This window comes from Monomorium pharaonis, chromosome 11 (assembly GCF_013373865.1).
Source record: "Monomorium pharaonis isolate MP-MQ-018 chromosome 11, ASM1337386v2, whole genome shotgun sequence".
NCBI lineage: Eukaryota > Metazoa > Arthropoda > Insecta > Hymenoptera > Formicidae > Monomorium > Monomorium pharaonis.
In genome coordinates, this window is record NC_050477.1 from 808,019 (window position 1) to 828,967 (window position 20,949).

General features: G+C 36.1%; 3 protein-coding genes across 3 annotated transcripts in view; 2 read left to right on the top strand and 1 right to left on the bottom strand.

Moving 5' to 3' along the window:
- LOC118647927 overlaps positions 1 to 14,059 on the top strand; it is a 58,420-nt gene extending 44,361 nt beyond the window's left edge. Inside the window, exon 2 of the mRNA XM_036293906.1 lies at positions 13,829 to 14,059. The gene's annotated coding sequence lies outside the window, so the exon portion shown is untranslated. The remainder of the gene's footprint in view (positions 1 to 13,828) is intronic.
- On the bottom strand, positions 8,499 to 13,766 carry LOC105841118 (serine protease inhibitor dipetalogastin). The gene is made up of 8 exons (XM_036293905.1): positions 13,034 to 13,766; positions 12,700 to 12,882; positions 12,165 to 12,308; positions 11,673 to 11,825; positions 10,832 to 10,996; positions 10,196 to 10,393; positions 9,813 to 9,974; positions 8,499 to 9,276 (listed from the first exon to the last, which is right to left on the bottom strand). Exons 1-8 carry the CDS (start codon positions 13,194 to 13,196, stop codon positions 9,245 to 9,247), a joined length of 1,200 nt encoding a protein of 399 aa, XP_036149798.1. The 5' UTR covers positions 13,197 to 13,766; the 3' UTR covers positions 8,499 to 9,244.
- Positions 13,920 to 19,768, top strand: LOC105841126 (coatomer subunit beta'). Its single transcript, XM_012688256.3, has 8 exons — positions 13,920 to 14,059; positions 14,569 to 14,920; positions 15,045 to 15,983; positions 16,051 to 16,286; positions 16,364 to 16,702; positions 16,793 to 17,392; positions 17,875 to 18,189; positions 19,459 to 19,768. Exons 1-8 carry the CDS (start codon positions 14,057 to 14,059, stop codon positions 19,495 to 19,497), a joined length of 2,823 nt encoding a protein of 940 aa, XP_012543710.2. The 5' UTR covers positions 13,920 to 14,056; the 3' UTR covers positions 19,498 to 19,768.
- Positions 19,769 to 20,949: the final 1,181 nt, after the last annotated feature.

Here is a 20,949-nt window from a genome sequence, read left to right on the forward strand (position 1 = left end):
ATACGATAACATTAAGTAATCGCACCAACGCGCACCAAGAGTTGCATTATTAACTAACCACATTTTGCGTAATGTTATTGTGCCGGGTCGATGACTCCGATGGTATCTGTTTGGACATCGGAAGCAAAAAGCCTAAAAATTATGCTCAATTCTTTACCACGGAATGTAATTTTCTATTTGTAGTAATTAGTTATAATTTTGAAATTACAATTTATTTTACATTTCACAATCTTGCATTGTTTCAAGTTTAATAATTACACTTTACAATGGTTTATTATTAAATGTAATTTTCTACATTTAATATAAATTTACACTTAATTATGATTTTGAAATTGAATAATTTATTTTGTATAATACAAACTTGTCTCGTTTCAAAAGAATTGATTATTTTATAATAACTTATCTTTAAATTAATATTTTTACGTTAAACTATGTATATTAAATTATGTTTGTAATAAAATTATTCGTAATAAATTATATCATAATATCTTCGATGAAGTTAGTCGGATAGCAAGTGAGAAATTATTTATCGATTGGCGCGACAATAATTATACCAAAATCAAACAGGTTGAAGACAGATCGGGATCTTTAGCGTCATAGTCTATTTGTCGCGTTAAAACTCAGAAGTAAACTAGTTCACCGTCACGCAACTGTATTACGGGAGAGGGAGAAAAGAAATATCTTCCTACAACTGCGAGAACCGAATTCACAGCAATCAAGAACACATAGAAAGAGATTAAAAGAGTAAGAAAAAAGTACGAGTTTCACCAATTTACAGCGCTTTATACGTATGTATGGGAATTCTATGAAATAATAATAATAATAAAGATTGTAGAAAAACCGACATCAAAGAAAGAACAAAATAATAAAAGTGTGTCAGCTTTGTTATTAATAAAGTTAATTTTATTATTAGTAAAGTCATTATTAATATTTAAAGGCGAATGAACTGAAATTTAAAATAATAACGTTGAAATGTTCAAGGCGTAAAATGAAGGTTAGATTAAAAAAAAAAAGTGAAAATAAGATCAACGAATTATCGCCTCGCGACGGTAGGATGCAACCCGGTGGATCTGAAAGTGACTGAGAGCACACAGCAATCATATTCGTGATTACACTTAGCTACTGTGTACTCTCTGCTCTCACTGCTGAAAAGCAAAAATAACACTTTCGACTTCTCCCTTTCTATCTTATAGCAACCGAAGGAACGAGCGCGTGGTACGCGATATACTTTTAGTTCTGGACTGCGTCTTACTTTCGACAAATTTTTATACGATTGCGGCTGCCGCGCAATACACCCACGGTATGTATCGATCAATCACCCCGCGGTGATCGATAGACAGCACTCGTCGTCGACCGGCCGGCCGGCCCGGTCTTTCTTGCCGAAGCAGAGAAGAAAAATCGCATGATCGATGACTAGCTAAAAATATAATCCTTCGAAATGATATCGTCCGCGCGGGAGGAAGAAGTGTCTCGACAACGGATTTGCGGTGATAAAAAGAGAGGAGAATATGGATAAATAATGCGTCCCGTTGTAATGGCGGCGCGTTTCTTCTCGACTCCGAGAAAGGAACAGTAGGTCACCCGGTGCGACAGAAAACGCGGGGTGACCCGATGTTTCTTTCTCGGTATTAGAGACAAATGGCTGCCCTGACCTCCTCCAATTGTGTGACAACCAGCTGCACTGCGAATGGTACGAGAGGCCGGTTCCTTAACGCTATCGGCGATGTCGGTACGAGTCGGTGTAAATAATTGCAACAATTAATAATAGTAATCGATAGAAATATATGTGATTAGAAAGTCATGAGTTAGAAAGTTAAATGTATTAAGCCAAATTGAGATTCATGTCATTTCATATATGATATATATATATATATATATATAAAATAATTGCAAGTGAAAATATGATGTTAGATCGAAATATTAAAGTTAATTAACAATTGTACAATTAAGCAGCATTAATTGGTAAAATAATAATAAAGGATTCGAGATTTGTCATTAATTAAATAGAGGAAACGCGAGATTTTTAGTTTTTATCTTTTCTGTAATTAGAAACTTCATTCTGACAACTTTATTCTGATTATAAAGTTTCCCGTGTAAAGATAGTGAAATGATGAATCTCTTGTCATGTCGGAAAATTACAGAGTGCTAAAAATTATATCACGTAGGAAAAAAACAAATACTATCTTCCTGAAAACTTTACTGCGCCTCGAATGTAGAATACCACTTACGCGCAAGAATTCAAAATCTGCTTAACGTGATAAAACACATTCTCGATCAACGTTTTTTACGTCACATCACGTATCGTATATATGCATTAACCCACGACGCGATAACCTGTACAAGCAAAAATCTATATTGATACATATTCATACATAACTAATTTAAACATTTCTTTAACTTTGCAAAATACAAAACTTAGATTTTAAATTTAAAAAGAAAGATGATCTAACACATGGCTATCAAATGTATTTTAAAAAATGTTACACCAGTTTTTCGCATAAATTTGTATGATAAACAGTACAATTAAACTTATTAATTCGCTTATAATAGAGCAATGTAACATCGTTGAAGATCAAATCATCTTATTACAGAGATTTTTTTATTTCTGCGCTTGTAAAACACGGTCGTGCTACGCTATCTAGATAAATCGTATATAAACTTCTAAATGCAGAAGCTGTGCGCATAATTGGCGTACAATTCATTTAGCACGGTTTATTACTGTTTATTTTTCTGTCATCCGTGCGCATTCTGCATTTATATAGTTATCTTCTGACACGTTTGTTGTAAATTCTTGCAGCATCCTTGTATCAATAAAGGAATTACATGAATAGTCATGTACGCTGTAAATATCCAATTTTTCATAATTTTCTAATATTAATGTTAGAAATCTCAGAAACATTATATGTCGGATTTCTACATAAGTTAGTCAAATAATTTATATAAATAATTTACCTAATTAAACTACAGTTACAAAATAATTAAGTTAAAATTTAAATTATACAGGTCTCTCAGTTTTGACAAGCAATATTATGTTCAAAAATTATATAATTTTATTTCAAAAAATGATAATCTTTATACCTTAAAAAGTTAATTTTTTTAAATTAATTTTATTGTTATTTATTCTTCTTCAAATTATATAACTTTTGTCTGAAACATTTTTCTTTGTCTTGCACATTTTTCGAGATATTTATCTGTTAAAAGCATCGTACTTGCCTTTCTTTTTTTTATTGCCATTCTGCTCCGAAATTACGCGATGGAAAACAATTCAGATTGTAAAAATTCATATTTAATAGCAGCATTTTGGACCTAAGTATCTTTCTAAATTGCTATTTTACACATCGCTCCCTCGACGCAAAACACGTTCGCGCGGAAACAGGATGCACCTGTCGCGGTACATTACGCTTATCTGCGACAAAACGCGTCACGCGCAATCTTCCACGACCCATTCCATATTCCATATACGCGAGAGAATAAGGCTGCTCGGCCACGAGGGGAATGTGTCAGGGCCTCGTGAGAAAATCTGTTCTCATCGTTAATCGCAACGCCAGATCTGGCGAGACGCTAGTCGCGCATCTTTCCGCCGATCATTTATATTATGAAGGGACAATCTCGCGCGTTCTCTCTTTCTCGTTCTTTCTTCCTTCCTTCGCCGTTTACTTTCTCGTGGCTACGATCATTTCGTAATTTTCTGCCGTAGTTGTCGGATCGCGGACTGATTGACAAAAATTTTCGGTCGTTACCCTGCGCCGCAATCCACGCTGTGCAATTACCCGCGAGCGAAATGGACGACTAGAACGTGGCTTATGACATTTTAACGATGGGTTGAAGATAATTCGTGAATAAAGCGCACTTTGACTTCCGATCAGTTTTCCGAGAAAACCGATTTCTTTCGCGCTGAAATCGTACGTTGCAATTCGCCCAGCCAATTCTTTCGCCGCGATCTTAACGTTAAATCTGACCGCGTCTCGTTTGTTATCTCGTAAAATGATAATAGGATATAGTGATTATCTTTAGACTACTTACACTCCAGATGCGTAAAATTATGAAATTCGAAATTATCTTCTTCACAAAATTTATCTTAATAAAAAATTTTCCATGTTTGCAATTTTACTTCACGAAGTAATATGTTATTATGATGTAATCTAAAATTGAGACGACAGCTGTTCAATGATCAGGAATATTGTTGAAATGCTCTCTAAATTACAATCAGTGTGTTATCACTAATTTGCAGTGGTATACTTATAGCTGTGATAGCCAACAAGTATTCACTTTTACTGATTTTTATTTCAGAATTAATCTATAATCACTGAAAGATCACTGATTGGCAAGTTATAAGTATACCATTGAAAATCAGTATATTTTTACTGATTTTACTGACTTTTTTATTGATTTTAATTTAGAGATATACAATTTTGTGTGTGTGATTTTGATTGAATTTTGCGAAAAATGAAATTATTTTAATAGATCACAAAAACGAAATCTAATTAATTTATAACGATCGCGATTTATCTGAATCCATTGTTATATTTTATATTTCATCACTGGGATGATATGTAACGAAATTGATTTTATTTATTTTTGCTATAAGTTATTCCTTGATGCAAAATAGATCTTGTATTAACATTTCAATCGTCTTAAGTAAATGAGACTCAAGATCTCAGATCCACATTTAACACTAGATGCACAACCCAAGTAGAGCGTTACATCTCTGGATCCTTTGCATCCGACAAAGCAATATCTCTCTTCATTGTATCACAGACCTGCGTGATACCGTAGCTGCAAATTCACAATAAAAAGTGAAGGTTGTACGCTAAAATATAGGTCAGAACTGAAAAAGAAAAGAATCTTCGGTAGATGAGTAGGAGAGATAATCTTCTTGGGCTGTAATAAACCAGACTTGATGTGATAATTACACGTGAGACTTACGCGTTTAATTGCTCGGCACGCTAAGCGATTTCGCCCAATGTAGAAATTAATTATCGGAGGCGTAGAATCGTGAACATTTCTAAGGAAAAGAACATCTGAACGATAATCGCCGGGTATAATACTATGTTATTGAAGATATCATCTTACCAAGATAAGAAGTATGTCACGATGCTAAAAAATGCATGTTAATTTCTATAAACAGGAATTTCTTACCACGTATTTATATATACATACTACATATTAATATATGTATAAATGTATGATGCTAAATGTAATTTCTACAAGTAGGATTTTCTCACCATGTACAATATCAAATAATTTATATTAACATTTTTCAAAGTAAAATAATATTTTTAAGCAAATTGTATTTTTCAGCAGTTATTAGATTTAATATCTGATCAAAAATGCAATAAATCTAGAATGAAAAAAACAAAATATTCGGCATAAATTTGTGTTATAAAAAATTACATATTTTTATTGGTATAACCTTGATGTGTGTTAATATGCGACGTGTACAGTGCATTATTATTGTTTATGCAAAGGTCGCTGACCTATTCCGCGTCTGCGAGGTCGCCGCGCTACCATTCGCACGACACATTCGAGCAAGCGAGTGATGGCATGCATCGCTCCTTGCATCGCGTTATTATCTTTCAAAATATGATAGCTTTTACTAATTAGTATTCAACAATCCGCGCGAATTAATTATCTTTCGTGATTAACGATATGTAAGCGTATCGAAGTGCAAACAACGAAGCAAATCTCTCATGTTCCTTCACTCTAATTTCCAATATCTTATATTTTATTATCTTATATTTATTCATCTAAAATAAGAAGACGTAGCTATAGAGAACACGAGTTTTAAATCACTTTTACTGCAACATTTAGTATTATACTTAGTATCACTCCTCGGATTGGATTTAATTACGTTTATCCAACAAATCTTGCATAATGTTGTATATTTATAGATTTTGATGTTTCATGGATTTCATGCATTTGCAAATAATTATCTATTACTTTTAATACCTTTTCTAATAAGTGATTGTCATGTCGCCACTATTACGAATATTTAATCACACATATTAATCCGCTTACAGGAATCAAAATATCTAAGCTTCGAAATTATAATCGAAATTCAAGAATGTTTTTAGAGAAAAAAATAAAATTTTATTTTTATGAAAAAAACTTCTGAAAAATATATAAATGTACAAAACAATAGAATTACAACGACTCGTGCGTCCATTTTCCACACTTACAAGCAAACCTGACTCACTGCACTTGTTACACAATATACTATTTTCGTCATTGATTTTAGAAATTGTCCTTGCACTTGTATGTTTTGGCATAAAACAAGTAACGCAGAAGCAGTTGTTGGAAACTTACTGTCTTTCTTATGCAAATACAAATTCGGATAATTTGATGTAAACGGAACACTTTATCTTTAATTATTAGCAAATTGTTTTTTGTTGTGCCCAGGCAACGCAGTGACCTCAAAAAAATAAATAACTTATTGAAATATATATATATATATATATATATATCCATATATTGATCCTTTTTATCTTATTAAATTTTAATTCAAATGTGAATTAAAAAGTTTTTCTATTTAACGAGAAAATTGCGAAATCAAGTTTAGCTAAGATATATTAAATTAGAATGATATTTGATGAAACTGGAATAAGTCGCATAACATATTTAATCGAGTGATAATAGTCAGAAAGGAAGTAAGTCATGTTATCAAAATTATTCAAGTTCCAAAAATGCGGGAATAATTATCTTTCCATATAGTGTTATACTACATTTTGATCTCATAAATTTAAACGATGCTTTTTCAGCAGTTTTTAAATACACTCGCACGTGCACTTGACATGAGACACGTGTCTCTTAATTACAGTCCGCTGTAAACAAGTTTGATGGAACATTAATCAATTAGGAGTGATGGAACATTAATTCTAGTGCGACATTCATGCATTTTGTGCATGACAGAAATCGGTTTATAAAGAAAAATTTATATTGCAGCACTACGAAATGTCGACATAACAAAACCGATCTCGAGGAATTTATTATAATGAGATATTCAATTCAATCTGATCGTATTGTGCGCACAAACGTTAAGGTCACAGAAAATCGATAGGAAATAAAAATCATATCTGACTCACTGTGAAATTACATCGTACAGAATTCTCAGTTCAACATGCACCGAAGAATTACAAATTATTTGTCGTTTGTTGCGTTTTGTTTTAAATTTTAGTTTTTAATATTTTAACATTATTTTGATAGCCATTTAAAATGAGAAATGTTTTTAAAATTTAATAATTACATATTGATTAATATTTATTTCTTGTTTATCTAATAAAAAGTAAATATTTTAAAGTGGCTAATGTGCACAAATCGAAAATTAATAATATGATATTATTGGCAACGACTAATCATACGTACATTACACAAGAAGGGAAAAATATTTTGCACAAGAACATTGTTATAGAGAATATAAATTTATTACATATTGAAGATTGCTATCGAAGGTTGATATTAAATAAAATTTGAGTAGAAAACATTTTCCTTTTTTGGAAAATATTTTTATTAAATGTAGATTTTTGTTGTTTTTAAATAACATTTTTTTAAATGTTGGCACAGAACACATACTAAAAAAATATTAAAAACAATTAATCATATAAATTGCAATTATATGTTTAACAAAATACTTTCTTAGGAACATTGTTATTTGATATTTAAAATGACATATATATAATCATAATTTTGAAATAAATAAATATATATATGCAAAAATACAAAAATATTACGATATAGTTTGTGCAACAATATAGGTACCTAAATAAAATAATAAATATTTTAAATTGTTTAAATTATTCTATGATAAAAAGATTATGCGTGTCTTAAATAGTCCTTTCGCAATGCTGTTTAAATTTTTACCATCAAGGGAAGTTTCTTTTCTCGATGCGGATAAGAGATCGATGTAAAATTGAAATATACTCTCACCGAATAAAATGAACTATAAAAATGTCTCTTAAAAGTGCATATAAATTATTCAAAAATACTTACGTATGTAACGTGCTATCGCCGCTTTTCGTTCTCTTCTTCCTTCGCCTTCCATTTCGTCCTGTGTGCCTTTTACAGAACTGCGGCAGTCGTTCAAAGAATAGCCTTGGAGACGACCTTAACCCATTCGAAATATAACTGTCTGTTCCCCCGCCCCCTTCTTCGGAATGGCGGTTGCATTACGTGGAGAGACACCGTTCGGATAAATTATAGATGACGTTCTACGAGATTACCTTGCATCATGCGCGCATCCCGTAGGGATGACTGATCCCTCACAGTCGTTTAGGCTTGCCGAGAGAACCGACGGATCCGAGCTTGATGCACCGCGGGCATTCACGTGCATTTACACATCGTGTACACCCACGTACATACACATTTCTGCGAGCAATATCACAATAAACTTCTAGAGATAAGTGGAAGCAAATACAATCTAATTAGAAAAAAAATACTAATAAGATGAATAAGAACCACCAGACGCCCTTATACGCTTGACACAATTGAAGTGGGAATGCTAATTTTTTTTTATTTGTGTTCTTTAATTGAAGAGAGATTGCGCGCACGATTAAACAAACGAGCTGTGTCCTTGGTATATTTACGTTCATATTGATTCTCTAACACTAGCAATGTACATACATACGCGAGAGATGTTTGAAAATTTAAAGAGAAATCGAGATAAGAAATTAATATTAAAAAAGAAATGAAGATACAGTCTTGTCACGTACAAATTTTATTAACATTATTGATTTCTATATATACGATTAATTAATTACGTAATTAATTACGTATTAATTATTGTTATTAATTATATAATTATACAAATTTTATTTTTATTCTCTTCGTGAGAGATTATGCCCATTATACATAGTGCATTTTTTACAATACACATATCACATTTCTATTCTTCTTAGCATACATTATATAAAATTAAAAACATTATCACATAAAATTGTGTTGTACGATTTATGAAGTTAGACTTTAGGAATAAATAAATAAAAGAATGTATATAATTATTCCTATATAACAATAAAACTATAAATTTTATCACCATTACTTACGTTTTTGTTTTCAATTTAGAGTTTTTCTTACACAGTTTAAATTTTATGAAAAATTTTATCGTGTACTTATTTATATCGGTTTTTAAAAAACATTTTGAAAAAATTTTCTGATTTTTTTCGCATGATTTAAACCGTCTTGACATTTCGAACGTGCGTAATAGCTTCTTCCGCGCTATTCTTCTGCATGATTCCTGACAATATCCTCGTTAGCATGGACCATCGTGTCTGTAAGCAATATCTGCAAAAAGAAGGACATCTCATTATCTCCAGCTTTGAAGGTTCAATCGATCGAGAATCGCTTTTATCTCGAGACCAAACGGTATCTTCTGCACTCTTCACATTTGCGTTTCAACTCTCGAGAATGCGAGAGATACGATCTTAATCGAGATAATCAACGTCGCACACGAGAATCGTGATATATCCAGCGACGTAATTTCTCGTGTGGCTCAACAGAATTTATCGCGCGGGATCGCTCCTTCCGTTGTTTGAGGCGTGAAGTGTATCACGGCGTCGCGGTGTTTTCGCGTACGTAACAAGGTATACGTCAGACAGAAAATGATTAAAATTGTGTCTTTCCTGTTACGTCCACGTTTCCACGCGGAGACAAAACCAAAATTGTGCGAAGCGTCTGTAATTTTACGCGACATAAGCAGGTTAACGAGCGAAGAGAATTCCGAGTGAAAATTGCTCTCGCGTGAACACGAGCATCACACGAAGGGAAGAATTCGTCCGGGAATTCGTTATAGATACGCCGTATGATTTACGAATTCTCACCTCTTTTCGGGTAGCGTAATTTGGCGCACCAAAGGGCCTCTGGACTCACGTAGGACTTGCCGTCGGTGCCGCATACCGGTTGTCTGTGCTCTTCTGCCGGTATCGAACCGCAAGGATGGTCATCCGGTCCGGAACACGATCCGTGATGCTTTAGAAATACATCTGCGGAACAAGGATATTAATGTCATGGTCCTCGTGTAATAATTCCCGCTAAATCGTGAAAAAAAAAACGGAAGTCTCGAAATACAAATAATTTTTTTCTTAATTTTGAAAGAGTCGTAAAAGTTACGTTGTTTTATCACGAATCTACTGAAATTGACATTTTCCACGAATATTTTTATTATGTCGAGTCTTATTTCCTTCCCGTTTCTCGCGCGACTCACATTTGTCGTGACGAGTTTGGCATTGTAAGTGATGTATACTCTGATACGTGCGACCGTCGTTCCCGCAAACCTCGTCGTCCGCAGTGTAGGCGTTGTTCACGTATTCGCCATTCGGCAAGATCGTCGTATTTGTGTGAGCCTCTATGCAGGAGTCGTGGCTGTGCGTATCGCACTCCCAATTGGACATTACTGTTAGATCTGAATTAAAAGAAGTTACATTTACAAATTTTTTGAACTAAAAGAAGTAACCTACTTCGAGGACTTTGGGTTATTAAATGAAGAAATATATAAATCATGTAGTGTATGAATAAACAATTTTTAAATAAAACAATTAGCTATCTCTATACTCTCTTTAATCAATAAATCTGAATCTTTTATTAGATCAAATAAAATTCACTTAGTAATTTTTAATTCTTTCGCATTGAATATTCGTCCAACTAAACTTGACGAAATGAAATTCGATGGACTATGATTAAATTAACTCGCAATAATTTATCTATCGCGTAAAATTTTAATGGCGTTTCGACATTATAATCGTTTGGAGAAATTGATTCGAAACTCGCAAAAGCGTGCGTCGATAAAACTTTGAAAAATTACTTATTGAGACTTTATGTAACATAATATATTATTACGCACGTGGGCGAAAGCAGAGAAAGACGAAAGGATTTGGATAAGTGACTCCATCGGACGCGCAGACCGGATTCCACTCGTATCTCGCTTTCGCGATATCACAGACCGCCGCACCATAAAGCTGATGAACAAATTCCACGTGGCAACCGCCGTCATATATAATTTGCAATCCTAGGAAAATAAGATAAAGTCTGAGACTGCGTACTTCAATCGAACGTACAATAAATACGGTGTATATATTAAACTTTTTGATGATCTTTCGTATAATTTTCATGACATTTATTATAACTATAAATAAATAAATTAATTCTTGTAATGAATATTTTATATTAATCTCAATTTTAAATCTAATGTTACAATTGTCACTCACTAAAGTTTTTATATTCTGGAGATATTATCGCCGTCGCGTTTCTTCTCATCGCCCGATTATTATTCTGAATTTTGATTGCCCTAATTTTCCCATCTGGAAATTTATGGTAATTCCATATATACGATAAATCTCCGTCATATTTCGCTACGATCGTTCCACGCATTAATAAAGTTAGAATAGAAAATCGCGTTTAAATCTGCATCGTCGGCGCGCTGACAGGTAACTATCTTGATTCGCATATAAATCGTAATCCATCGTCCGCAGAGGGATAACCGGGTTATACGTTCCCGGCGAAACATTTAGTTCAAAGTGGGACTCTAAATTGATTCAGCATCAAACTCGCGTCGCGAGACTTAAGAGAGCGCGAAGGTATACCGGCGCACGGAGGAGTTTGAACGTTATTTCCGACTACTTGCCGGCAATTAGGGCGAGTCGTAACTAAACGATTCTGCGTAACTTCCGCCGGAAGTCCCTTACCGGGATTATATCGTTGCAGGCACTTGAGCTGCGCCGCGTTTTGATAGGTGAGCCCGTTGCTCGCGCAGACCGGATTCATCCCGTATTGCTCGGTGCCGCCTCGATAGCAATCGTCGTTCTGCGGACAGTCCGTCATCGGCACAGCTGTCAGTTCTAAAAGAAATTACGGGAAAGAATTCACGCGATGCGGTCAAAGTTCCTTTTCATCGAAATGTTAATGCCTCCCATCATTTACACACGTCTTTGGGATTTCTGAGAATTAGAAATCGTGACAAAAGAAATGAAAGATATTTCTTGTGGTAAAGAGAAGTTTTTAATAATTTTAGGAACTTTTTTGAAAATTCGGTAAGGACTCGACAAAACGTAACGACGGAGATTAAAGAATTAGCGTTGTCCAACTTTTGTTTAATTTACTATATTGAAGTGTGAAATAAATATAAGCATTAAATGCAAATGTGAAAAATGAGATGACTGATATTGGTGGACTCTTACCTGACAATTGCCTGCGACGAACGCATAGTAGAGATTGCTTATTAGTATAAATCTTATGATCCGAGCCGCAAACCGGTTCGTAATACAGATTAACGTTGCAGTAGTCTTCGTTTTCTGAGCACTGACCGGAGTGCAGTGTGGAAACTAAGAAGAATTTTATTCTAAATTACTAAAAAGAATTTCGATTTTAAACTTCCCTGTAAGATTTTCAATGTATTTTTAGTGCATTAACATCTCATTACTCCAGAATTTGACGTTAATATTCTTGCGTCTTATAGTGTGAATGTATGGAAATTAATACATCTAAAAAATCAGTGATGCATCAAGAAGCACTTTACTGTTTTAATTAACATACTTATATCAATACATTACAAAACTTATGATGCATATTATAATTATGTGTATTTATAACACACATTAATATTTCACTTGTCACCATCACTTATGTCCTTATTCTATTCTGATACTTTTATATACTATAGTATGCACATTGCTAATTAATTAATATTTAATTGAAGAAAAAGGATTAACTTACCGGTCTTGCGATTGTGATGATTTCTACAATCTAAGTACAAACTATTGGCGTATGTCACGCCGTTGTCGCCGCATACCGGACCACCGTATACATCAGGTTTATCGAAAATCGTGCAGTCCTGATACAATGCACTTTTGTCGCCCAAGGAAAGCGCGAGTCCCGTTCGACCGCATATCCCGATCACTGTAAGATTTTTAGTTTTTTTTTTTACAAGCCATTTCGTACCTTTTTGCATTTTTTTCCTTTTTCGGAAAAAAAGCATCAGCGCGTGAGATTAGTTAATGAAAAATTCGTATTGAACTGAACAAGAAATATCGATGGAAACTCGAGCTACCAGAAAAGAGAGGAAGAAGATAATGAAAAACGTAGCGCGCAACTGGAAGCGACATTATGCTGCGGGTGCAGTTTCGATCGTTGAAAAATCCGCCACGACTATGTCCGCTCGTGCAACCAGCGCCGGCTTTTTTTTCCTCTCGATTGGATATATTGTTATGCATTCCTCTCGTCGTATAATAATCAGGGAAATTCGATATCGAATACGTGTCACTGCCAGGCAACGCTAGGCGAAATCAATTGTAACAATACGTCATTATTGATCCCCCGGCCGCCAATTTGCGCCGCTGATTTAAACGTGATCCGTCGTGTAAATTAATATTTTGTCACATAAAAACGCGTTATGAATAAACGTATGTGTTTTTACGTAATAATACGTACGTTCTTCTTATCAGCGAATTAGTCAGCGTTAATTAAAATGGATGACGCATAATGACAGAGAAAGAATGAAGAAAGCATGAAGAGGATAAGAGGAGAGAAGACAGAGACAGATAGATGGAGGCTGAGAGGGAGGGAGGAAAAATTCCTTAGTCTTCATAATTAATTGTTAATAAATATAAATTATTAATATTAGCATATCCTATTAATATTATATAATTGCAATCATATGACTATAATTGTCATTTTCTCTATTTTGTGGAAATAAAAGAAAACGAATTGAACGTTAAAATATATGCAACAATGTAGACGATGTTGCATATATTTCCTGATTTTTATTTCATAAAGAAAGTGTTATCTGTATTATTGACAAATAATTATCATAACTCTCAACGGATAATTGTTTCATTTCCAACAGATGATTATGAAGTAACAGTTGTTATCGATCAAGTGCAATGTTGTCCTCGGAGCAAGTCTCGACGGGTAACGTCGTTCGCCGCGTGCAGGCGCCATTTTCGCTCGCGGCATCGGCCACGTCTCAACTTCATGGCAGATGCATGTTCGTGTTTAGAATCCTGTTGATGCAACCACAACGATAGTTTGGTACTGGCGACAGTGGACACGGTGAACAATCAACGGTAACAAGATGGTACGTAGAAAGAAGACGAGGCAACGATACGCAAGGGAAAGCGAATCGACAACTCGCAACAACACCGGAATAACCATCCTCGTGCGTTGACGTTTGCTCTTGCGAGACACGTCAAAATATCTCTGCTCCCGTCTCGGGATGACGAAAAATTCGCTCGCGTGGAGTAATTAGTTTCACCGCACGAGACGTCTCGTTTCTTCTTTTCACGCGAATTCGATGAGAGGGCTAAATTTTCAACCTAACTTCAAACATCTTGTAAACGTACGTTCGGAACAAAAACTACTGTGGGGGGGCTAACAATGTTGATGACACACATATTTAAAAAAAAAAGAAACTGTCGCACGTAAAATATTAATCAAACCGTTTCTTTTTTTTACATCTCATGAATGAACTTATTGCACAGTTTATTTTTTCTTTTCTTCTCTAATGTGAAAAGAAAAAAATAGGGAAACCGTTCAAGAAGCTCAGTAATGGAAAAAAGAAACAAATCTAAGGATTTTCTTCCTCAGCCTCTGAAATTAGACATCAAGCGGAAGTTGACGGCCAGATCGGACAGGGTGAAGAGCGTAGATCTCCATCCGACCGAGCCATGGATGCTGTGCTCTCTATACCAGGGCAACGTCAACATCTGGAATCACGAGACGCAGACTCTAGTGAAGACGTTCGAGGTGTGCGACTTGCCGGTGCGAACAGCGAAGTTTGTGCCGCGCAAGAACTGGGTGATCACAGGCTCCGACGACATGCAGATTCGTGTGTTCAATTACAATACCCTGGAACGCGTTCATTCCTTCGAGGCACACAGTGATTATGTCAGGTGCATAGCCGTGCATCCGACGCAGCCGTTTATACTCACAAGCAGCGGTGAGTCAAATAACAATGATTAATTTATCTATCAAGCATATTTGCATATAATGCGATTAATAAGTTGATGAGTGAAAAACTCATCTTTATTTTTCTAATTTGTAGCAACATTTCTTGTTTGTAGATGATATGTGGATAAAATTGTGGAACTGGGAAAAGTCTTGGATCTGCCAGCAAGTATTCGAGGGTCACACGCACTATGTAATGCAGATCGTGTTTAATCCAAAGGACAATAATACCTTTGCCAGTGCATCTCTTGACAGAACCGTCAAAGTATGGCAACTTGGCTCGCCCACAGCCAATTTCACTTTGGAGGGTCACGAGAAGGGCGTCAATTGTGTGGATTATTATCACGGTGGTGACAAGCCGTACCTGATATCAGGGGCCGACGACAGATACGTCAAGATATGGGATTATCAGAACAAGACCTGCGTGCAAACTCTTGAGGGTCACACGCAGAACATCTCCGCCGTGTGCTTCCATCCGGAACTGCCGATCGTTCTCACGGCTTCGGAGGACGGTACCGTAAGGATATGGCATGCGGGAACGTACAGATTGGAGTCCTCTCTCAACTACGGTTTCGAAAGGGTGTGGACCATAGCATGCATGCGTGGCTCGAACAACGTCGCGATCGGATATGACGAGGGTAGCGTTATGGTGAAGGTCGGTCGTGAGGAGCCAGCCGTCTCTATGGACTCGCTAGGTGGCAAGATCGTGTGGGCCCGCCACAGCGAGATTCAGCAGGTGAACCTAAAGGCATTGGGCGAAGAGGCGCAGGACGGAGAGCGACTTCCGTTGGCCGTCAAGGACATGGGCGCCTGCGAAATATATCCGCAGACTATACAACACAATCCGAACGGGCGATTCCTGGTGGTCTGTGGCGACGGCGAATACATCATATACACGTCGATGGCGTTGAGAAACAAAGCGTTCGGACAGGCGTCGGAATTTGTATGGGCGGCGGACTCTAGCCAGTACGCGGTGAGGGAGAGCAACACGACGGTGAAGGTCTTCAAAAACTTTAAGGAAAAGAAAAGCTTTAAACCAGATTTCGGAGCTGATGGTGCGACATCCTTTATATTCTTTCGTCTCCTGGTCGATTTGACTCGAGTACATTGTTGCTTTTTCAGGCATCTTTGGTGGATTTCTATTGGGCGTGTCGTCCGGATCTGGCCTTTCCTTCTTTGACTGGGATACGTTAAAGTTGATCCGTCGCATTGACATACAACCCACGCACGTGTATTGGGCCGAAAACGCCTCGCTAGTGGCACTAGCTACATCAGACCAATATTTTATACTGAAGTATCAGGCGGATGCTGTCGCTAATGCAACGGAAAACAGTGAGGATATTGAAAATGCGTTCGAGGTACATTTATATGTCTAATTTAACAGGCTTTCATGATTTTTTTCTCTACTTGTAATTTTTATAAATAATATTTTTAGATGATAGCAGAAATGAACGAAGTAGTGAAAACTGGTTTGTGGGTCGGCGATTGTTTTATCTATACTAACAGCGTTAATCGCGTTAATTACTTTGTCGGCGGCGAAGTGGTCACCGTGTCCCATCTGGACAGACCGATGTATTTGCTGGGATACGTACCGAGGGACAACAGATTATATCTTTGCGATAAGGAACTCTCTGTCGTCTCGTACTCTTTGTTACTATCAGTCCTAGAGTATCAGACCGCAGTTATGCGTAAAGATTTTGAAACTGCCAACAGAGTATTGCCAACAGTTCCGAAGGAACATCGAACACGAGTAGCTCACTTTTTAGAAAAACAGGTATGTAATTTAACAGTACGACATTTGCATTCTCATTAACATTTTATTAAAATTTTTTTTCTACTTTTTATTTTTATCTCCATCTTGCAGGGTTTCAAAGAACAAGCTCTGGCAGTGTCGACAGATCCCGAGCACAGATTCGAGCTAGCGCTCGCGCTAGGAAACCTCGCGACCGCGCACACTCTCGCCAAGGAAGCGAACAGTCAGCAAAAGTGGCGGCAATTGGCGTCACTCGCCACGCAGAAAGGGAAACTCTACTTAGCGCAGGAATGTCTGCATCAAGCACAAGATTTTGGTGGTTTGTTGTTGTTAGCCACCAGCACGGGTAACGCGGATATGATACAGAAACTCGGCGCAGTAGCAGACGACGGAGGAAAGAACAACATTTCCTTCTTATCATACTTCATATTGGGTGACGTGGACAAGTGTCTCGACATTCTGATCAAGACGGACAGAATTCCCGAGGCCGCGTTCTTCGCTAGAACGTACGCGCCCAGTAAAATTTCCTCCATCATTAAATTGTGGAAGGAAAAACTATCTGCGGTGAGCGAGAAAGCCGGACAGAGTTTAGCGGATCCTGAACAGTATGAGAATCTCTTCCCCGGATATAGAGAAGCCCTAAAGGCAGAAAAGTTTCTGCGGGAAGAAAGCAAAAAACAAATTCCAGCTTCAGCATTTCCTACTGTCACAGTACGTTTAAATTATTTATAAATACTAATGACATTAGTAATACAGTGAAATATTAGAATCTTAATTATTAAAATGGAATTATGGCAATTCAAAATACGTGATTAGCTAGCAATGTGTCGAACTAATTGATTTAAAAACAATAAATTGCGATCCATTAATATGACAAATCATTTTACTGAGACCAATCTGAATCTCGGACGACAAATACAACAATAACAAAACTAGTAAGAGAGTTGAATATTTCTATAGGATTCGTGATAAAATCAGGTCATATTTGTTACCGATAATAAATAAGTTTTACATCGCCGCATCTTTGTTATCTTGTCGTTACAACGTCGAGAGAACTATATAAAATTGATTTTGCGCTCGCTGATCAATCTTTTGTTTCGCCGACAAAAACATCATTAGAAAACAAAGACAAGTAATAATCACATAAAATATTTTAAAGCTGTATGATTAAATACATTGTTTTCATTTTGTAGCCTAATATCGAGCGGAAACCATTAGAGGAAATGTTAGCCGCCGAGCAGTCAGGCGTGTTTCAATACAAGGGCGTGAGTGGTACTTCCGAGATCGATGAAATAGCAACTAAAGCAATGATCGACAGATTACATGATCTTTCGATGTCAAATATGAAAGAGGATACTTCCTTAAGTAAAGCAACAACGTCCACCGTGAAGCAAGAAGTACCTGAGAAAGCTCACACGACAAAGCTCACAAGTAGTTCCAGACCTCTCACAGTGGACGATGATGATCTAGATATTGACCTGGAGATTGATGATAATATCGATACTACAGTGAGTATGGCATATTATTTGTAATACTCTTAAAATGGTTCTTTATACATGCGCGCGCGTGCGCGCAACATACGATAATTTTACCTCTATTTTCTATGTATGTCTCGTTCCTTCTTACTCACTTTGCTTCGAAAAATATGTATTAGAATTAAAAATGATTGATTTGTTTTGCTGTAACGTAATAATCTATATACGAACCTTGTAATATAAGCATCAAACTCCGTAATCGTAAGTTGGAGATAAACTGAAAACGAAGAAGGCGCGAACAAATAAGAGCCAGAGAGCCTACAATTAGGCAGCGGTTTAATGCTCTTAAATATGAACGTAACTTTAGACGGGTATAGCATTACGAAAACATGGCAAGAAAGGGGCTGCACGACGTATATACCATACATATATAAATTCCATGCACGTGCAGAATACACAGAAATGCACGTTGTATTTACATAATTCCTACACGTGCATTACATATAATGGAGAAAATACACGTGTACATGTAACGTGATTAATGCATCACTAAAAGAAAGAAATCATGGGCAAGAAAGTTCAAATAACGCAAATATATAATAATGCAAAAAAAGACATCTTATACACTGTATTATTTAGATAATCAATTTATTCTCTCTTACCAAGTTTTTTAATCTTATATGATATTAATGTAAAACATTGTAAAAAATTAATATAAACATTTTTTCGTCTTGAAGAGAATTTTCGATATAATTTGCATATACAAATCTTATTTATATAAAGATATTTTTCTATGTGTATGCATACATGTGCAGAACGAAAATCGGTGATAGATCATTAAGCCCGGTCCCGGTGTAACTGATACGAGCGCGGGAGAACAGTGGTGCATGCACTCTCTTTCTCTTTTTCTCTCTGCGAGCTTTTGCGAAAGGCCTCGGGGGCTTGTTTGCTGCGAGGCAGTCACGCCGCATTTTGTTTACAGACTTGTTGCCATAACACTCGACTCCAGAGTCGAACTGTACCCCTCCTACATAAGGTTCTGACCATTACTACGTTTTGTCACGCTCTGCCTCCCGTTTTTTTCATTCACTCGCGATGGCACATTTAGGAATACCTGCGTTTCGATATTTCTCGCTTTTATGCTTTTAAGAGAGAGATGAGGGAGAGAGAAAAAGAGAAAGAATTGTAAACTAAAAATTATTTTTTTTAATTATTTTATATGCTTATATGTCTCCTTTGTTTACAACACACATGATATTGAGGAAGGTATTATAAAATAATGAATTATTTTCTTTACTCCAGGATGTCAATCTCGATGACGAACTTCTCGAGGAAGATTAACCGTTGAAATAGAAGATGAATGGGGTACATCCATCGTACTTTTATTCTCTTTCTGTCGTCAGTCATTCCCTGCCCACAGAAGAAAAGAAAACGAGTCGTTATAGAAAATCAAGTATTAAAATTATATAAAACTTATCCCTGTGCGCAAATATGTTTATATCGCTATTTGAATTAACGAAGATGCAGCGCGTATTTGCCGGTTGTCATCACCGATTAAAAGTTAAATATATTGTTAATATAACGGAAAACATAATATGTGCTTCTACAGCGTACTCTCATCTCCATTTTATTGTGAATATTTCCGTTTCCTCGCTCCTAAATGCAAACAGTAAACGGTAAAAACTTTTCATCTCCGATTTATCAAAACACATAGTACATACAGTATGTTTATAAAAGTGAACAGTAAAGTAAAAAAGGATATAGCATTATTCGTTTCCAAATTATAAAAAACGATCTTTATTAAGAAAGATTTCTTAACGTCAATAATGATCTCTAAGTATAAGTCTCAATTTTAAGATTTTTCTCAAATGAAGTTTCAAAGGCACAAATAAGTAGCAACATTACTTCTCGTTCGACTTGAAACTGATTTTGAACAGAGTTTTAATTTCGAGTTTAAATAGAGAATGATTATCCGATGATAAGAAACCAAGAATCTTGAACGATAAACTTTTTAATCTGCTCTAAATTTGACAAGAAACGAGCGCTGTTTCACATTTCCAACTTTGGAGTAACCGACTCCACTCGGTATATCAGCTGCGCGTATTTGTCACGTTGCATTTCCCTTCAGATTTTCGGGCCGGTCTGAGAGTGCGTGCGTAAAAGCCGGAGTCGAATCGATACACCCGTACGTGTCACAAGGTGCCGGGGGAAAAAACAAAGAGGCGCAGTTAGCACGAGCCGTACGTGCCCGGCCGTGCACTCACGAAAGAGGGAACGGGCGTGCGTGTTGAGGCAAAATATACTCGTTATTAACGCCAACAGGAAAAGGAGGTGCGAAGAGTTAAACTTATCTGAGTGACCGAGAAAATAGCACAGATCGCGCCATTTTTTTAATATTTTTACATATATCGTATTTTTTATTGTGTAATATTCTACATTTATCAAAAAAATGCATTCGTATTTACGTAAAGTTTCAGATAGACTTTGCTGACTTAAGTATCGCAACATACCCGAATGTAAAATATATAGCTAAAGTAACATAATCATAATTGTTTCAAAATATTGTTAAAATATTAATATTACAATTAATTAAAATATTAATTATTTAATGTAAAGTACACGCCCAATGTAAGTGTAATTTTAATAATGTGCACCGATAATTTGAACGATAATTCTTCCTCTTCAACCAATGCGTCAACCGTCGGTGCGTTTTTACGCGGCTGAAACGCACTCGTTGCAGATCCTCGGCGGGAACGACGCTGAGGTCGGCGTTCTCGAATTCGAGCCTCGCTC